We start from the raw sequence: 19,294 nt of genomic DNA on the forward strand, positions 1-19,294 counted from the left end.
TGCCCACCCAGAACTCACTGAGTGGGTGCAAGTTGCCTCAGTATATACAGCCCTGATGCCAATAATTAACACATGTGAGACTGATGAAAGAAGTCAATGATGGATGATTATTTTGCTGCCCACATGAGAGTTCCCTTCCTTCTCCCTCCGGTCCTACATCTGGTAGCAATTTCATAGCTCCTAATAGGAAGAAGTAGATGAGAGGGGCTTAGTCAAACTCAGGCCCATTTGAGGAGAGCAGAGACAGTATGCTAGAAGGAAACAGAAGGAATGTGGGACAACTGTTTTGCTTCCCATAACACTTCTGTCCTGCTGCAAAAGTTGATAAGGTGTACAGATGGTTTATGTGATCTCAGGGATATGATTTAGTGGAAGGTTTTTAGAGTTAGGGTATTAGTTAGGCTGTGGTTGGACTTGATGATCTTCAAGATCTTTTCCAACCTGGTTAATTCTATGATTCTATGATCTCCCATGTGTTCCTTGGGCTTTGGGTATGGCGATAAGGGCTGTATATCCATGAGTTTACAATACATCATGCTATATAATCGAACTGAAAAAACAATCTTCTGGGCTGCTTCACTCACATGCTCCAAGCTAAACACTGCAGGTTTGGGGGGAAAGGTTGGTATTGTCCCAGGTATGGTAAAGGTTGGTATTGGCTGTGGGAACACTCACCATGCACCTTGGGCACCTTGGCTTTCAGGTGTCGCTCGCACTTGGCCTTGGCTTTCAGCAGTAGGAAGATCTGCTCCTCTTTGGTGATGACATCATCAGCATCCACCTGCAACGATGGGAAGAAATGAGGTTAAACCTCAGCATGGAAGAGCAGCGGGATTCAAACTACTGAGATAACACAGGTGTGATCTGAATGCAAAATGTCCATTGCATAAGCAGTTTCCTCTACCAGCCTTGCTCTTTCCATCTCATTTCAGCAACTGGTGTCCCAAGTAACACCTTCTGCAAGATGCCACATGGAAACACCTGTGCATATGGCAGAGTAAGTATGCATTCAAACTGCTTATATCTAAAACATGTATGTACACAGGGAGAGATTTCCTGAGTGGCATACCTCAGCTTGGAGAGACGAGGCTACTACCTAAGGGGAAAAAACACAATATTGGCACAGCGTTTTTTAAACACTGGTCCTTTTGGGACCAGAATGAAAGATCCACATACAGTGCCCCTGAGTGGAAGCTGGTGGCTGAGATTTTGGACTGAAAGAAGAAAGCAATGTAGTAAGTTGGATAAAATCACTGCTTCCCTCACTGCCTCCATTTCCCTAATATTAGTCTATCTTGGTTAGACTATAAAAGCAATAGGAGCATCAGTTACATTTCTCTGGATTTACATAAAACTTAGCAGTCACTTGTAATAGTGTAATGTAATCAAGAAGGGACGCTGTACTGTGTTACAGAAATAAACAGTCTGTTTAGTTTTTTAAATACATAAACTTATATTGACTGCTGGTGAGACTGGCACCGCTGTACTCCTGTAATGCTAAAACTTATGGCAGCACTCCAGATCCAGATGGATTGAGCAGGTCTGAGCATCAATGCAAAGCACAAGCAGGCAAAGGAAAACACAAGAAAGAAGTGAATTGCCTATGGAGGTGACTGCTAGTCTCAGTCCCTCTGAAGCAGGGCAGACATGACATTTCATTGTATTACCCCCAAGATACCATCTTCAGAATTAAGGTGCCTTCACTTATTGTAATGTTGTTCTTTCTGGAAAGCAAGATAATCTGTTTTCAAGACTTATTACAAATAACGTATTAATGGTTTGTGAAGTCCAGCTTAGGTAAACGCAGATTCTAGTTCACATGTGTCTCTGTAGAGTGGAACAGTGGATGTTTGAGCAGCTGATGTAGTAATAGACAAGCAGATGGGTATCTAGATTTGATAATGGGATTCTGAGTAAAACAGAAGTAAGTTTTTCTTGTCCTTGGAAAAAAAAAAAAAAAAAAATCCACACTAAAATCCCTCTTCAAAACCACATTAATGTTAAGGCAAATGAAAGGCAACCCTTTCCAGATGTTTGGCCAGTCCACATTTAAGACAATATCCAGCATTTCAACTCTTTCATTGGAAACATAAAACCTCTGGTTTAAACCCTGCTATCATTTATAGCTGCACAAATCCTGAATGATTCCACCAAAGCCAATGGAGTTAGTCTGTATTTATAGTGGCTGAATGGAGCAGAGTACAACCTCAGGCATTTCAAATAATTCATCCCTTCTGTGCCTTCACCCTGAGACTCCTTCAGCCATGCTTTGTGAGGGGGCAGCTCCTGCCAGCAGGATGCATGGTCTCCAGGCCAGGCACAGAAAATGAATTTCATTTCCCAGAAGCAGAGCTGAAGCACTGAACACTGTGCCCAGGGAAGAGTAGAAAAGCTAGAACAGGGCTTGCAATGGAATCTGGGTTTTCAGTTTTCATGAGCCCTGGTTATCAGACTTATAATTCCAATACCTGATTCACTAGCTGAAAGACATTCTCCCCACTTACTTCCCAAACTGATGAGCACAGAGAAAAATGTTTAAGCCTTTGCTGTTCCTAGGTGTCCCTGCTTGAGCAGGGTGTTGGACCTCCAGAGATCCCTTCCAACCTCAACCCTTCTGTGATTCTCCTTGGCTGAGGAAGATGAATCATTCATGTAAACCTGTATATGAATACTTTCATTAAATCCTCTGGCTTTAAGGAGATGAGTGGTGGCATCACCATCCCTGGAGGTGCTCAAGAACCAAGCAGATGTGACACTGAGGGCTGTGGTCAGTGGGTACGGTAGGAATGAGTCAATGGTTGAACGTGGTGATTTTAGTGGTCTTTCCCAACCTTAACGATTCCATGATAATGCCCTCAATAATATTCTTTAGCTTTTGATTAGCCCCAAAAAGGTCAGGCAGTTGGACCAGATGGCCTTCAAATCCCTTGCAACTAAACTATACAACTTCAAAAAAAAATCTAAAATGCTGTTCTTTTGCTGCTGAATAACTCACATTAAACACCTACCAAGCAAAACTGGTCCAACTGTTGGATACGTTGGCTAAATGATGTCCCATGAACAGAAAAAATATACAGCCATGCTGTATATCTGTTACTATAATGGAATTTGGGAACAAGTTTTAAGACTGTAAAAATTATCTTTTTCCCCCCCAGTAGATCTGTGACTATTTTCAGTCAGCATATATACATGATGTGCTAGTTTTCAAATGGGATGTATAGGGTTGCTATCTGACATTCAACTCAGAAGTCTGATCAAGTCTCTCTACTGCACTTTCATAAGCCCTTTCTTAACAGAGAGGAACATCTCTCACTTCACAGTCATGCCTTATTCACACCATCTAATTGCAAAATAGATACACTCAAGAAATTAGACATATTTCGATCAAGCTTAGCAAAGCTTCCTCTTTGACAAACAATCTTGATATCTGATCCGAATGCACTGTGGAGAGGCCTTGCTGCCAGGCAGCAAAATAAGCAGCCCTACTTTCTGATGCAGGAAGGTTTTGAGTCACAGGCCACCAGGAACCAGAAGCTGATAGCTGTAAGAGCTGTTTCTAGCTCTGAAGATCTCAGGCTGGCAGCTCCTGGGGATGCTCTGCCAGAACAGGTCAACTCAGTAAGGCTATTTTTACATTCCTATAGATCCTATGGTACCTTTTCAAGGCAACAAAACATCATACCCTGCTGTGCATCTGAGAAAATACATGTACGTTTACGACATGCTCCAGCATGGTATGCTCAGCACAATCTATTATGTGCACCTACTCTTCAGGACTAAGGAAAAGTAGATTAAGGGAAGATACCAGAAGTGTTTCTTTTAAGCTGCAGCCCACATAGATTTATAAATTCTGCACTTCTATCATTTTCACTAAGAACCTCTACCACCTGCCCAGAGCTTACCTATTTACAGCTCAATACTTCTTAATCTCTAATTCACTGGACACACATTAGTCAGCAGAAAGGAATAATTATTATACCTCACAAAGATAATTAGTCAACAGAGGACATCTCGAACAGGATTTATCCATCTGAGTTGTGTGGGTGTTTGTTTACCCAGGGTTCCTTAATAGTCACTGGAAGTTCAACTACAGACATCAGCTGAGATTCGTGTCGAGCTACCAGCTAAACCAAGTCAGATCAGCTGTGCTTATTTTCAGTCACAAAGAGGAATGAAGAAAGAGGCCTTTCTTTTTTACAGCCTGAAGCAAAGACAGAATATCTTATCCTAGAGTTTTCTCAGATGGGTTGGTGGTTTCTTCTTCTTTCCTGGTGGACAAACATAAGTTCATAGGTTATGCTGTTGCCCTGTATTTAATCTATCTCTATATAATTCTCTTTGTACAAGGGTTCCTTAGTTTCCTTCTAAGGGCTGTGGTTGCAAAGATAACTTTTTGGGAGCTCTCAAAGTCTATATATTTATTTATTTTTAGTATGGGAGTTCAGATGATAAGAGTTAACCTTGGTTTTATTTCAGGGTGGAGCGTGTCTCTGTAATAGTAGAAAGAGAATACCTTAAAAACAAATGACCAGCAAAACAAAGGTTCTTGGTAGAACTTTATTTACAAGAAGCTTCTATGTGAGGTGAGTTTCCCAATTGCTTCTATTGTTATTGGCTTAATAACAAGTACGGATCCAGTTCAAGAGCTCCCAGCTCTTGAATGATGAGGCTTTGACAGCTCTGCACCCCTGCAATGTCAGATTTATCTTTGAGCTCCTGTTTTCAATTCAGGCCATGCAACACAAGCAGACACAAGAATTTTTATAAAATACCTGAAAATTTAAGGAGCTTGAGGGGAATTTTACCCATATTTCCAAAGAACAGAACTAAGATGGCGCCTCTTCAGGAAATTGGTCTTTGATCATCACTGTTGTGTAACAGTGAAACTGAAGCCATTAAAAGAGCCCAGATTGGGTCAATAGTTGGATCAGTGCTAAAGAGAAGCGTAGAAAGAAAGGCTCTTGTGTGCCTGTCTGACCCGTTCAGCTATGCCATCTCCTTCTTTCATGACAAGGTGCTCATCTCAGACACACCTCTTTTCTCTCATGGGCCATTACATCCTGCTCTCAAGCACTTTCCAAGCCTTAGTTCATCACAGAAAAGACTGATGATTGCCCTGAAGAGTGAGATCTGCACTAACAGATCACTTGGGCAGAGCTGACAAGATCTGCAAAAGGTAAGAGCTCAGTTTTCACTGGCCTGAGCTGTGAGGGCAAGAAAAGCATTTGAGGGTAATCACAGATACGTATATCTGTCTGTCTAGTAGGATGAGGTCAGCATGTCCCTGCAGACAGTAATCTCTGTAGAAGATCTGACAGCAAATCCTTTTCCATGAGCCCTTCCTAACATGCTTCAGAATGAATTCCTGCATTGAGCTTATTTGGCATCAAATTTATACAGGCTCAAAGGTATAACAGGTCTGGAAACACACAAATAGGTGTAGAGGGACAGCTTTGCCGTACTGTCCTGCTATTAATTAATGCATCTGAGGATGATGGGGTCTCCTCCCTGGACTCTCCAACTTTGCCAGGTCTCTCAGCATCCCAGCACTGTTATTTTTGCCAGGGGAAAAAAAAACTGTTTCCAATTGGGAAAAGATTGAGGAAAGTTTTCTCTTCCCTTTGTTCTGAGAATGCAGAAATGCAGAGCAGGAGACAGGTCAAGCTGGGAAAGGTGAAATGACAATGCTGTCCAGGGCCTGTTAAGAATCTTCTATTATTATTTATTATCATTGTTTTTTCCTCTCCCCCCTTGTCCCCAGAGGAGGCCATAGGGTAATTATGCTAATGTTTTCTTGTATTTCCATTTCATTGGCCGAACTCCCAGCCACTAAAGTAAACCCCAAATCTCAACAGGGAGGTCATATTCATCCTTGTTTATGGGACTCATTTTCAGAAATAACACTATCGTTTTTGTGAGACTTCCCTGGCAGCAGCTCAAAAAATAGCTAAAGGCAAACAGATTCCTTGGTCAGGGTTGAGAGAATCGCAGCTGCTGGACAGGCCCAGTGCAAGGGACTGCTGGTGATCACCACCTTGGAGGGCAGTAGGCCAAGTAATTGGCTGCATGGAGAAGGGAGAGGGGCATGAGAAAGAAGGGGTCTGTTGTGACAGGACAAGGGGAAATGGTTTCAAACTGAAAGAGGAGAGATTTAGATTGGATATAAGGAAGAACTTTCTTATGATATAAGGGTGGTGAGGCACTGCAACAGGTTGCCCAGAGAGATGCCCCACATCTGGGTGCACTCAAGGTCAGTCTGGATGGGGCTCTGAGCACCTGATGGAGTTGTAGGTGTCCCTCTTCACTGCAGGGGAGTTGGACCAGATGGCTTTTCAGGGTCCTTTCCAACTCAAACGATTCTATGGAAAGTTACATGTGAAAATGTAACACCCTCTCCTAAATTTTGCAAGAATCAAGATATCTGTTTGGATTAGGATGTTAATCCAACCTTGTCAAGCCTAGGACCAGATCAGTGGCTGCTACAGATGAGCATAACTCCACTGAGATGAGAGCACCAGGCTGGTGCTAGGAGTGCTGTGGCCAAGCAATGCAGACACATGGCAAATCTAAGCCATGTCCCATAGTAGCAACTCAGCTGCCTTTGGCAGCAGCTAATGAAGCTTTCTGCATAGACTGAGACAAATTGGAGCTTGTGGTAACACTGGATTGCTTAGAAGAAGGAAAACTTGGCAGCAAGTAGGTGATCAGGAGCACAAAATGTTGCACAGAATTGATCAGTAGTTGGGTAGTAATGTGGGTTGGGGGAATAATGGAAGTTCTGGCACCTGTTACCTTGTTTTTCTTTTTTCTTTCTTTTAATGAGTGAGTTTAAGTGAGAAGGGTGGGATTCTCTTTTATTTTGTCATTGTGTTTAGGTATGTTGTTTGTTTTCTCTTTTTATCCTATGTGTGCAGTATGTGTGCAAGCCTGCACCTCCTGACCACTGGGCTCTGCTGATTTACTGATGAACCCTGTCAAGTATAGAAGATCCAGGAATTTGTACACATTCTCTTGGACAAAATGTACTTTGTGCAGTCTCTGTTAGTGGATCTGCCAGTCCTACAGCAAAGTGGGATCTGCCAAGCTGCAATGAACTGGTGATTAACTTGGGCCCTGTATCTGAATGTGATTCATACAAGAAGAGAGGATCTGGTAATTCAAATTTCAGTGGCAGCTTACAGCATCTCCTTCATAGAGGGACAGAGTAAAGTAAATACAGATAAATGGTGCTTACTCTATTCCAGTTTGGGCAACACTGGACTTTTGTGTTTGTTTTTTCTTCCCATTGCACAGTCTAATTTCCTTTCCTCACTTACTGCTACCTCTCTTTATCTTCTCTGGCTGCCTGGGGTTATCATTACTCCGTATAAAAACTATGCAGGAACAACAACAAAAATGCATTGGGAGCAAGCTGTTGCAAACAGGTTCTGCCTTGGGGAAGATTGGGAAGCGGGACTTGTTCTGCCTTGAGGGACTTAGTTTACCTGAATACAAATTAATTCCATCTTCAAAAGAAAAATGTGGTTTGCAACTGATTTCCTGTCAGGTTAATGCTGGAAAGATTGAAAAATACATAAAGCTGGAGTGCCAGTTGGTCCAGACAGAGATGCACTAACAACAACAGTGGCAAAATCCATTGCCAGCTGTTAATGGCAGAAGCTGTGGGAATGGAGGCTGTGATTAGCTCAGGACACCAGGATGCTGAGGAAGATGGTGGGAAGAAGGTCAGTTCATAGCAGAAAGTCCTGTTCCTGGATATGGGAACTGATAGCCCAGAGATGTGATGGATGCCCCATCCCTGGAGACACTCAAGGTCAGGCTGGATGGGACTCTGAGCACCTGATGGAGCTGTGGGTGTCCCTGTTCACTGCAGAGGAGTTGGACCAGATGGTCTTTAAAGGTCCCTTCCAACTCATGTGATTCTATGACTCATGTTCAACAATAAAAAGAAGACCAGGTGGGTGTTGAGCTGAGCACTCTGCATGGTTATTTTGCCATGTACATATGTGTCCCTCACTCCATTCCACTTACAGAGCCAAAAAAACAATTGTAGTAGATGGCTTAGTGCTTTTAAAGGCTGAGATAATGAAGATTAGTCTGAGATAGTCAAATCAGTATGTCCTGAAGACAGAAGGGTGAAAGGGGGGGATACCCAAGAAGGGCTCCGCTAAGAAGGAGACTGGGGAGATGTAGTTGATGTGAGGGGGAAGAAGAGCTGATGCATTCTGCTGAAGTGGGATACTGCCCAGGGGAAGGTTAGCTCATGAGATGCTCTGCCTGTTATTCCCAGCCTCCCAGAGGGTAAATGAAGTCGGTGGTTTTGCCTTAATCCCTTGACCACATCACCCAAACCACTGCCTGCTCCAGAACAGCAGTAGGTCTCTGATCCTGCTAATTGAGCTTAGGGACCTTGTGATGCATCTAAGGAAAGCTGAATAGCCTCCTGCTGTGCTTAGAGACGTCTCAGCCCTTCCCAAGGCTGCCCTCACCAGGCCGTCTGCGATCTGCTCTTCATCCTACTCAGAGCCTGATCTTCCATGGTTAAGAGGTCCCCACAAACCACTGAGAACTTTACATTCCTATTTATCTATGTCTTGATACCCTGCCAGTAGAAGATCGTGCTCCTTCCCTCAATCATAAGTCCATCCTCTTTGATTTTGTATAGAACTGTAGAAGGGCTTAGGTCAGATGGGACCTTAAAGATCATCTAGTTCCAACCTCTTACATATTTTCTAATGCAGTCCAGGTTTCAGCATGGATTTCCCATGATCGCTATAATAAGAAAGATGGCAGTGAATGGGAAAGATGAAGAATGGGCATGGGAAGCTGTTGTACAGAAGTGGGAATGCCTCATCCTAAGAACGAATGGCGTTTAAAGATCTGCAGTGTCTAACATGGGCATGGCAAAGTGAATGCACAGCAAATTCTTGATTTTTCATCCAGGAAAGGATATTGATCATGTGAGAATCCATTGTCTGTGTCATACCATGTCCACATCACACATTACTAGCACTGATGAATGTGCTATGTGGATGCATACAATTTGTCATCACTAGGAGGGATGGAAAACACATCTGGTCCTGCAGCACATATGTCTGCTGTTCCTTGGAGAACAGTTCAGGCTAAGTTGGTCTCACTGATACTCTTCCTCACTTACTCTCACTTTACCTTGGGGAAGCTTCACCCTTCCAGCAGTACAGACAAGGAGAAGAAAATCTGCTTGGATAAAGCACGACTTGCAGACTCGTTATAACTCACGCTAAAGGGAATTAACTGATTTAAATGCAGATGGAACACAGATGTCTGCTGTATTTGACGATAATGGCAAAAGATTTTTGGAGGTAGAGGTGATACCATGACAGCAATAGAACAGATCTATCTCTCTCTCCCTATCTGTATCTCTCTCCCTAGCTGTCCTGTCATGTAAATGCCTGCCTTACTACAAGATCTCATGATTTGCAGACAGCACATGCAGCTCACCAAGGGGAACTGACATTTATGGTATGCTTCCAGGATGTGGAGTTTTAGTAGAACATCTCCCTCTGTGAAGTTATTGCTTTTCTGCTTTGCATCTCTAGAGCAAATGAGATGGAACCCAAGAGGCTGAGCTATTGAAAAGTTCCTTCCAAGCAAGGGCAAAGCTCATGACAACTGCTTAGCTGTGCTGCCAAGCAAAAGTGGTCTTCCTGGTAATTAGAAGATGGTGCTGGTGTAGAGAGGTCACCAGTGATCAGTACTGGTTTGAGTTATATTCTTGTGTCATATACAACACACATTACACTCCACACTTGTGAAACACAATTACTGTAGTCATAAATTACTAATCCCAACCTAAAGCTAACGTCTACCATATTTCTATTAATTATGCCCTAAGGCCATCAGGTCTTAACTCTGGCTATAGAGAATCCAAAGAATGTATCTGCTGGATGCCCAAGATTGAGAGCTCAACCCACCAACTGTCCTCTCAAAAAGGCAGGGACCATAAGGCTTAAACTCAACCTAGAAATGCTGGTGTATGCAATCCAATCTACCAGAAGGATGTGGGGGTGAACTTGGGAGGAGGATGCAAAAAGCTTTTCTTAGCTCTCCAAACTGCACAGAAACTGGATTACCTGCCTTTCACAGCTAAGGGCTGTTACTTGTCTGTAACCAGGTCAATATGTTAATAATGAGAATGAAAGACCCTCAGTAGAGCATCCAGTTGAAATCCATTTATAGGAGTGGTCTAGGAGTAAATGCGTGCTTTATTAAGAAGTAGTAACAGTAGGTATATTACTGTCACAGCAGGCTTTAATGGTAGTTGTTGATCAAAATTAGACAAAATGCAGCTTCATATATAAAGAAATTTTAAATATTTTATATGATGATTCAGCCACATGCACACAAATATTTTTGGTTTTCTTTCAAATCAAACCAAGCCCTGCTTTTCCTACACTGCTTGTGAAATAATAATGAAGAAGTCATCTCTAACACTGTTTAATATGAAAGGTTCCCTTTTTCAGCAGGGAAGGAGCAGCTGGAGATGCATTTCTTTTTGGTGGCATCACTTCTGGCACGTACAACCAGAGTCACCCTTGGACCATTGGGCGATATAAGACAGAGCAGAAGGCAAAAGAGGCAGAGTGAAGGGGAGAGCAATGCCAAGCTGTAAGATGAGTGCATCCTGCTTTGGGGTGCACTGGCTTCATAGGCTAGATCTCCATGCAGTGGGACTACACTGAAGACATCCCTACCGTATCATAACTCCTCCAATATCCCACCTCACTTTACAGTCATGACACATTCCTCATTTGTTAAGGAGAACAACAGCCTCAACATGGTGTTCAGCATCATCTGCCTGTACCAGTCTGGTGCTGAACTCAGAGCATGGTCAGGCACCTTTACATATATGGGGTATCTAAGTGCCTACATTCATCTCTATCACCTGAAGTAAATGCCTTTGAACAGTGAGCATGGGATTCTGCCCTTTTGCCTCAGTTTCTCTCAGGCACAGCAAACACCACCTTTCCTCATCTTATCTGTTATGCCCACCTCTTTGTGTTCATTGATGTCTCAATGGAAGAGGGAGAGGCAGATTTCAGAGCAGACCCCTGCAATGAGCAGCAGTAGGTTGGAGAAGCATCCAGCTTCCTTCTGTAGGTGTCTACTTGTGGTGCTTGATATCTATGTATGCATATTGCTGTTCTGTGCATTCACACTGGTAAATCATCAGCTTTTTTTCTTGAAGACTTGACTGAATTTCCAATACAGCTGTTCCACGTCACAGTGTGACTGATTTTTTTTCCCCTTCCTTCCTTTTCTTTCTTTTTATTTTACTTTTAATTTGACTTGTTCATTTATTTTTCTCTTTCAAAAGTTTCATTTCTTTTTTCATCTTTCAGCATGCTGCTGAACCCTGATAAATGATAAAGTGCAAGACCACACAATGGCGCTGTGCAGCCCATTAATTTTGTGAGGGAGGCAAAGACTTGGCACATCGCCTCTATGGCAGCTTGGAGATCTGGGACACCAAATCTCCCAGGTCAGGCCAACCTGCTCCTTTCCAGAACCCTGCATGTATTCAGCTCTCAGTGCCAGACATCCAGATGTATCCAGACTCTAATCCCAGCAATTTCCCAGCCAGATTTAGCAAAGACACAGCCTTGAGCCATAGTTCTGCCCTCTGCTCTTCTCTCCCATCTGGGGAAGAAATCACTGGAAGCTAAACTCATTCTTCCCATCCTTGATGTCAAATAAGAAGTTTGGTAGATGCTTCTGGGATGTTTTTGCTACAGATGGTCATCCTACATCCCTCAGCCTGCTGCCCCAGTGCTGGGCTTTGGGATTCACTCCTGACAGGTCACGTCCACTGGGGTGATGCTACCACTCATGGACTGCAGGGAAATGAATATTTGTGCCCTCTGCATGCTGTGCCAACGCTGTGGGCCAGGCAGGTATGGGCTGAATGCTGCCTCTTCCCCTCTGCACTGCATGTGCCAGCAGCCACAGCCGAAAGCAGAGAAACCTCAGCTTGCAGCACAGCAACAGTGTCTGTTTGCTCCGAGGTGCACCTCACATACCCCATTACGTGGGACATGCTGAGCAGCACGGCCAGTAGCTGAAGTCAGTTATGAGTATCAGATGCCAATGTACAGTTAGGGCATAGTAAAGATAGAAGCTAGCATGGCTTTAGGCAGGAAAGTAGTCCCTTGATGGGTGTAGCCATTGTGTGGGGGTCAGAGCACTGTGAAAATGCTGCATGTACAAATGCACCTCAGTGGGCTTCACATTATCTGAGTTTAGAGATTAGTGCAGAGAAATACGCACAGGAATCACCTCCTGAAGCAGACATCTCCCAAAGAAGGCCCGTTTGTCTGTGCTGGCTGTTGGCTGTTCAGCTCTGGGCATCTTTGTGACCACAGGAAGGATATTGGTTACAGACAGTGCCCAGGGTTGAAGGTGTTTTTCCAGCCAAGTGGTGGAGACTCAGTGCTTTGCAAAGGTGTTATGGGTGAATCATATCATCCTGCACTGTTCTCTGCTCACTGTTCACTCTGTTCTTAAGCTGTGATGCATGCAACGATGTACATTCATACCATTAAACTCCTGTACCCTCCAAAAGAAGGTGCCTGCATCCAAACTGTTGCTTGGAAGTGATCTCAGATGCATGATAACTCTGAGCTAGGGAGAAGGCTCTTTGGCCTGAGCAAAAAGCACATGAGGGACCACACAGTCCATTTAATGGTAGAGATAACCAAGAACCCAGAGCCAGGAACTTTTCTAGTTTATGTATAACTTTTACCAGTAGTCATAGAATTACTAAGGTTGGAAAAGACCACTAAGATCATCTTGTCCAACCAACCTATCCCTACCATATCCACTAAACTACGTCCCTCAGTGTTACATCCACCTTTTTCTTGAACATCCAGGGATGGTGACTCTGCCACTTTCCTGGAAATCATAGAATCATAGAACAGTTTGGGTTGGAAGGAATCTTTAAGATCATGCAGTTCCACCCTCCTGCTTTAAGCAGGGACACCTCCCACTAGACCAGGTTGCTCTGAGCCCCATCCAGACTGGCCTTGAACACCTCATAGAGTCAGAGAATCGCTGTTGTTGTAGGGCCGATATCAGAACTCATGGATCCAAAATCTGGAAGCTGTGAAACAAGCTGCACTAGGCTGCTTTGGTCTCTACTGAAAATATCTCTGTTGCATGCAGACCTGCTCCACTTCAAGTCCCTACACCAAGATGCATGCTCAGGGCAGCACCCAAATCTGAAGCTACTGATGTGAGACATGACAGAGAAATTAGTGTTGTAGATTCAAGTCCAGTAACTAAATGACTTTGGAGAGAGCAGCACAAGCTACATTCTCCAGGCAGGAAAAAGGGTATGTAAGTTACTATGACTTGCTTATGGCTTTTGGCATGTCCATCCTCCCAGACAGACTACACCCAGTCTTATTGCTTCAGAGCTACCAGGTTCCTACCTTGGTTGCACGTAGGCAAGTGCAAACAAACCTTTGGAGCAGGAAAGGGAGGTGGATAAAGGGGAGGTAGCAAGGCTTGGGGAGTCTCTGAATGACTTGCCCAGCCCCCAGACCAAAAACCAAAGTCCTGCCCTGGTCTGGTGGGCGTTGTGCAACAACATGGGCTGGTGGCATCTCCAATGTTGCTGCAGCACAGTGCACGTATTCTCTGCAGCTCTGTAGTGCGTGACACCACTAATAGCTCTGGAGGAGCTGACATGCCAGCATTCCTCAGCTGGTGCCAGGAAAGCCGGGCCGAGTACACAAGGAGTTGGCTCCCTTCTGCAATCACATTAAAGGTACTCTCAGGTCTTTCCACGTTTTGCTGCAGTGATGTATTATCTGTCTCATTGTTCACAGGAGGCTTTGAAGAGCTTGGGCCATGGGAGGAGGCTCTGCCAGGGTTACTTAGCAAGGCTGTGCTCTTGGGGGGGGGGTTGGTCAGCCACTGCACCATAGCAGAGCACCAGCCCCTTTCCCTTCCTCACTAGACTAATCCCATGATGGAATCATTAAGACTGGAAAAGACCTCTAAAATCCTCAAGTCCAACCCCCACCAACCCCCACCATGCCCACTGACTACACCCCTCAGTGCCCCATCTCCACAGTTCTGGAGCACCTTCAGGGATGGTGACCCCACCACCTTCCTGGGCAGCTGTGCCAATGCACCATCACTCTTTCAGAGAAGAAATGTTTCTCAGTATCCAACCTGGCCTTCCCTTGGTGCAAGTTAAGGCCATTATCTCTCATCCTATCAACTGATGCTCATCCCACATTAGACTGCCAGAAGTGCACTTTTTATTGCTTACAATGCTGGGTGAGCTTCCATTCTTTTTCCCATTTTCCCACAGCATGGATCGTACCACACATCTGATATTGCCTTCTCTTATGGCTTTCTGCAAATTATATAATTCTGTGCATTTCAAACACCTTATTTTAGCAACTCCTGGAGGCTTTATGGTAATTGTCATTTCTATATACCATTTTCTGCCTAAAATGGTCCACAAAGACCATCTGTTTTAATGGAAAGAGAGGCATCAGACTGCAATTACTACATTCACCAGAGTTTTACCCAGATGACTGACTACTTATCAAAATACATGTCAGTATCTCCTCTTAGCATCCTTGAGAGAAAGGTACTAAGGAAAAAAAGACACAACCAGCAAAAGAAATCTGCAAATCAATCTCAAAAAGCTCATTTGAGTTTGTTTATGCTAGTGTCAGGATAAGGGCTTTATACTAAAAGAGAGCAACCATAGGCTAGATGGAAGAAATCCTTGGTCCTCAACTGAGGCATTGCCATGCTCCCACGTCAAAACAATGAGATGGATGAATGAAGCAGAGGCCCTTGCAGCAGCTGAGATGATGCAGGCCTAGAGCCATCAGGCCTATTTTTATTGAACAACATCCTAAATCAGGGGTTAAGTAGTGCCTGGGCGTGTGCACCCTTCTTTATTGGACTAAAACTCAATGCTGTTTATTTGGCAGTAGCGATCTGTGACAGTCAGAGAGCTGTCTGGCTCACAGTCATTTGAGTCTTTCCTCTCCCTTTCCTAGGCCAAAAAAAAAAAAAAAAAAAAAAAAAAAGGCAAAGAAAGCTCTCTCTCTCTTCTTCTTCTTTATTTTTATTTTGGTTTAATTTAATTTAGTTTAGTTTGTCATATGCCTTACAGAAGTCTGCCCAGATGAGCTTGTCCAAAAGAGTAGGCTGGGTGTGATGAACCCTTTGCTAACTCAGGCACCACTACAACAAAGCCAAGAAGCACTGCCAAGAGTGCAGAAATCAGTCTACCTTCAATACTGATTTCCTTCCCTCTTTTCCAACTCCTTTTCTGTGCTTAATATCCCAGATATACCTGCAGTCCTTTCAAATGTCCAATCTCCTGGACCTGATGGCAGCTCTTGGTTTTCCTACTCCTCCACAACAGTGGATTCTTTAATCTGATAAATCTCTTCTCAGTGCATTTTTAAGACTCCCACTTGAATTTGATCAAGAATTCCCTTTGATCTTTTGCTATGAGACACAGTTGTCTCTGGGCATCTTTTCCTCATTGAAATGCTTTTTCTCAGCCCTAGCCACACATTGCATAATGCCTTTACTCCATGAGTCAGTGCTCAGTCGACCCATGTGTGACCCAAGTGGCTGATTTCAGGTGACAGGTTCATACTAAATGTAAACAGAGGGAAAACAGGGTTTAGAAGATTTCCATGAGAGGCACAAGAAATGGGACAAGGTAGATTATCAAAGGAAATAATACACCTTACTGCTTTATCCCCAGTGGGGTGATATCATTCACTAGATCTCCATTATTTGTAATGATACAGAAAGATTCCTGCCCTGTGGGTATCTACAGGAATCCCATGCTGAGTGTTTCTCATATTCTTTTCATCGTCCATCTTTTTCCTACACAGCAAAGTCAGTAACAATATTAGCATTGGCTCATTCTTTCACACTTAGCAGCAAGACTGAGCACTTGAAGGCAGTAACTTTAGAAATAGATTCCCAAGAGAAAACTCAACCCAAAGGATGCCAAATGGTGATGACATTCCTAGGAGCTGTAAGGCCAGAGAGTAGTGAACCACTGGTTTGGGTATAGGTAAAAGGTCTTTTAACAGACAGAACTTGTTGCAAAGGCTTCCGGGTCCTCTTTTCTCTTTTTGTATGAATATATAAGTGTATTGGACTAATGTGTTTGCACTGAATAGCTTGTATTTTTATCTGCACTCATCTTTTAACTCTGAGAAGTGGGAGGGAAAAGATTGTTTTTAAGCTTTTTTCAGAAAAAAAAAAATCTTTCTTTTCTATGAAAAAGTCATCTTGATGAACATTCTCATCTCAGTAAGAAGCTGTTTTCCATTGGGAATAAAAAGTGCTGAGGGGAACATTCTAATCTGCTGCTACAGCGCATCTTGCCATCTCAGCAGAGGGTCTGCAGTTGTAATTAGTGGTTAGGGCAGAAATGTGCTGCACAATGCTCTGATGTGAAATGCTCATAAATCATTATTCCAACCACCTGTTGGATCCCAGTTTCTTCTCTTAATTCTGTGTTGCACTGGGGCTTGGCAGTCTTGAGATGTACAGACCCTTTCTTCATTGGGACCAAAGATGGGCTTTTGATCAACAACACATCAGTGCTGAGTGGAAGAATAAATTAATTAATGAAGATGAAGATTGCTTTCCCCACTCCTTTTCCACCTGACAGATCTTCCAAAATGGAGAGAAAGTGGAGCTTCCATGGCACAATGTAAGGAAAAATGCTGGAGGAGGACCATCAGTGCTGTAACATCGCTGCTAGACTTGGCCATCCCCAAGCATCAAAGCCACTGGGACTGACAGTTGGCCAACTGGTCACATTTTGTAGCTCAGAGAAGAAAGGAGGCTGAAGTAAGTTTAGTAAGGTTCAATGCATGAATGTTTTAGATGGTGAAGGGCAAAAGGAGCTGAATCACAGAATCACTGAATCACTAGGATTGGAAAAGACCACCAAATCCAACCATTGACCCACCCCCACAGTGACCAGTGACCACATCCCTCAGTGCCACATCTCCGTGGCTCTGGAACACCTCCAGGGATGGTGACCCCATCACCTTCCTGGACAGCCTATGCCAATGCATGACTGCTCTTTTAAAGAAGAAATTTCTCCTAATATCCAACCTGAACAACACTGGAGGGAAAAAGCTGAATCATAAAGAAAGCAACATGAGAAGCATTGTGTAATCATCCCGGGATCATCTCAACCCTGTTCTCCACTATAGCCAGGCCCCCACTGCATATCTCTGAATACTTGAATGCTTGTTGAAACACAATAAAGAATTCCAGAATCCCTAGTGGCCTTAAAGAAAAGACTGGTAGATTTTTAACACAGTAATAGGTTGGTGGTCCAACAGCACAAGGTGATGGGTGGCTCAACCTGGCTCTTGAAGTTATGATTAAAGTTTAAATCCTGCACCATATGTCTAGGTGCGTACTAACGCTCAAACTGTCCTGCAAGCAGCACAGATAAGTATCTCAAGTGCTCCATCATTACAAGAGCTGTTTAAAAACATTTTGTACATGTCTTTCTGTGCTGGTGTTAAGCAGAAATGTGCACAGTAAAATCCTGGATTTCATCAGAAATCAGACAAGCAGGGCAGACAGAGTGTAGTTTCCAGCTCCAGTCAAAATAAAACATAGTGAGGAAAAAATCTCCACAAAAATTGAATAAATCTCTTCCAAAGAAGTCTAAAATGTTAATGGGAGGATATAATCTACTGAGCAGAGAATTACAGAAGTGCTTGAGCTTTAGCTCACTGTCAGTACAGCTCAGTTTCAGTTTAATTACTCTATGTGACTGGTAGCAATAATAATCATGGGGATCTGATGTACGCCTGGACCTCTAGATCTCCCCAAACCACCTCTTACCAAAATACACCATCCTGGATGTATGGCAGCTACTCCATCCCTTTGTTGGGTAAGTTCCAAAGCGAAGTATGGAGCCCCATGGCAGAGGGGATCTGTGTGTCTGCATGTGAGGAGACTGGAGGGAATCCCTTCTGGGTTCAATCTCTTCCAAGATCTCCCCAGTTCCTCTCTGAACTTGGAGCACTGTGATGTTTGCACATTCTACCCCACTGAAGCCTCTGCTCCCTGTGCAGTTGTGGTAAGAAAAAAGCCTATATCATCTTCTAGTGCACAAAGAAGGGAGAGTCTAATCCCCAAATCAGAGAAAACTGGGTACAGGAAAAACTTCAGGTTTGTCATAGAACCATAGAACCACCATGGATGAAAAACACCTGTAAGATCACCAAGTCCAGCTGTCAACCCACTCCTACCATGCCCAGTGACCACATCCCTCAGTGCCACATCTCCATGGCTCTGGAACACCTCCAGGGATGGTGACTGATGTGTTTAAACCCATTCACCCTTTTGCTATCACTGTCAGACCTCATGGAAAGTCACTCTCAGCCTACAAGGAGTCCTCCTCTCTCTAAATCTCCAGCATAAAGATATTTCTGCTCATTACACTTGTTTATTCTTGTATCAACATATAGTCAAAAAAATGTTCAGGTATTAATAACCCACATTTTTAGGGGCACTGTCTGCATCTCTTTTATTATTTTCCTCTGCTTGTTTTCACATCTGTCTTCATAACAGTTACTGTGCTTTTCTGGGAAAAAAATAATAAAAAAAATCAGACAAGAATAAATTTCCAGCAGTCTTTTAAAATGACATTTAGAAAAAGATTTGGCTGACTAAATGCAGATGTCTCTACTTCAGAACCAGGGGAGATGTGCCCAGAATAGCCACTCTGTGAGTGAATGCTTTCTGGGGAACACCTTGAGAAAGATCTACCCATCCCTTGGCTCAGCTGTGCCTCATGTCCTTCTCAGACCATTCCCTGGCATGGGTTGGTGGTAGGATAAGCAGTGTACCCAACAGGCTGTTGGAATGGGTGCCCCTATTCTGAAGATGAGAAGTGTTTAATACCAAGGAAACATCCCAGTTGGTGACAGAGCATTGGCAGCGTTTAGTTTCCCAGTGCCATCATTGCAATGTGTGGAGTACCAGGCATGATTTATCTCCTTCTGAAGTAGACACATAAACAGGGCACATGAATCATGCCTTAAAAGTGCCTGTTTTTTCCTCAGAGGCTGTAAAGGGAGCCTGGGGTATGAGCTCAGAGGGAGTGGTTCCCACCCTTGTCACCAAAGGAGAGGTGGCAAACTGCCCTCCTTCCCCTTGCACCTCCGCATCCTCTCTGTGGGTCTGTTTCAGAAGAGCTGTTTAAAACATTAATCCCTTCCTT

The 19,294-nt window shown here is 43.7% G+C and overlaps 1 protein-coding gene across 2 annotated transcripts in view; it reads right to left on the reverse strand.

Annotated features, from left to right (window-relative positions):
• PTH1R (parathyroid hormone 1 receptor) overlaps window positions 1–19,294 on the reverse strand; it is a 97,165-nt gene that overhangs the window by 47,505 nt on the left and 30,366 nt on the right. For both annotated transcript variants that reach the window (XM_085539110.1, XM_015852965.3), the window contains exon 2: window positions 676–781. Coding sequence is in view for 1 of the 2 variants with exons in the window: in XM_015852965.3 (XP_015708451.1) it covers window positions 676–781 (106 nt within the window). In the remaining variant the exon portion in view is untranslated. The remainder of the gene's footprint in view (window positions 1–675; window positions 782–19,294) is intronic.

This window comes from Coturnix japonica, chromosome 2 (assembly GCF_054131305.1).
Source record: "Coturnix japonica strain WE chromosome 2, WE-NBRP24, whole genome shotgun sequence".
Classification (NCBI taxonomy): domain Eukaryota; kingdom Metazoa; phylum Chordata; class Aves; order Galliformes; family Phasianidae; genus Coturnix; species Coturnix japonica.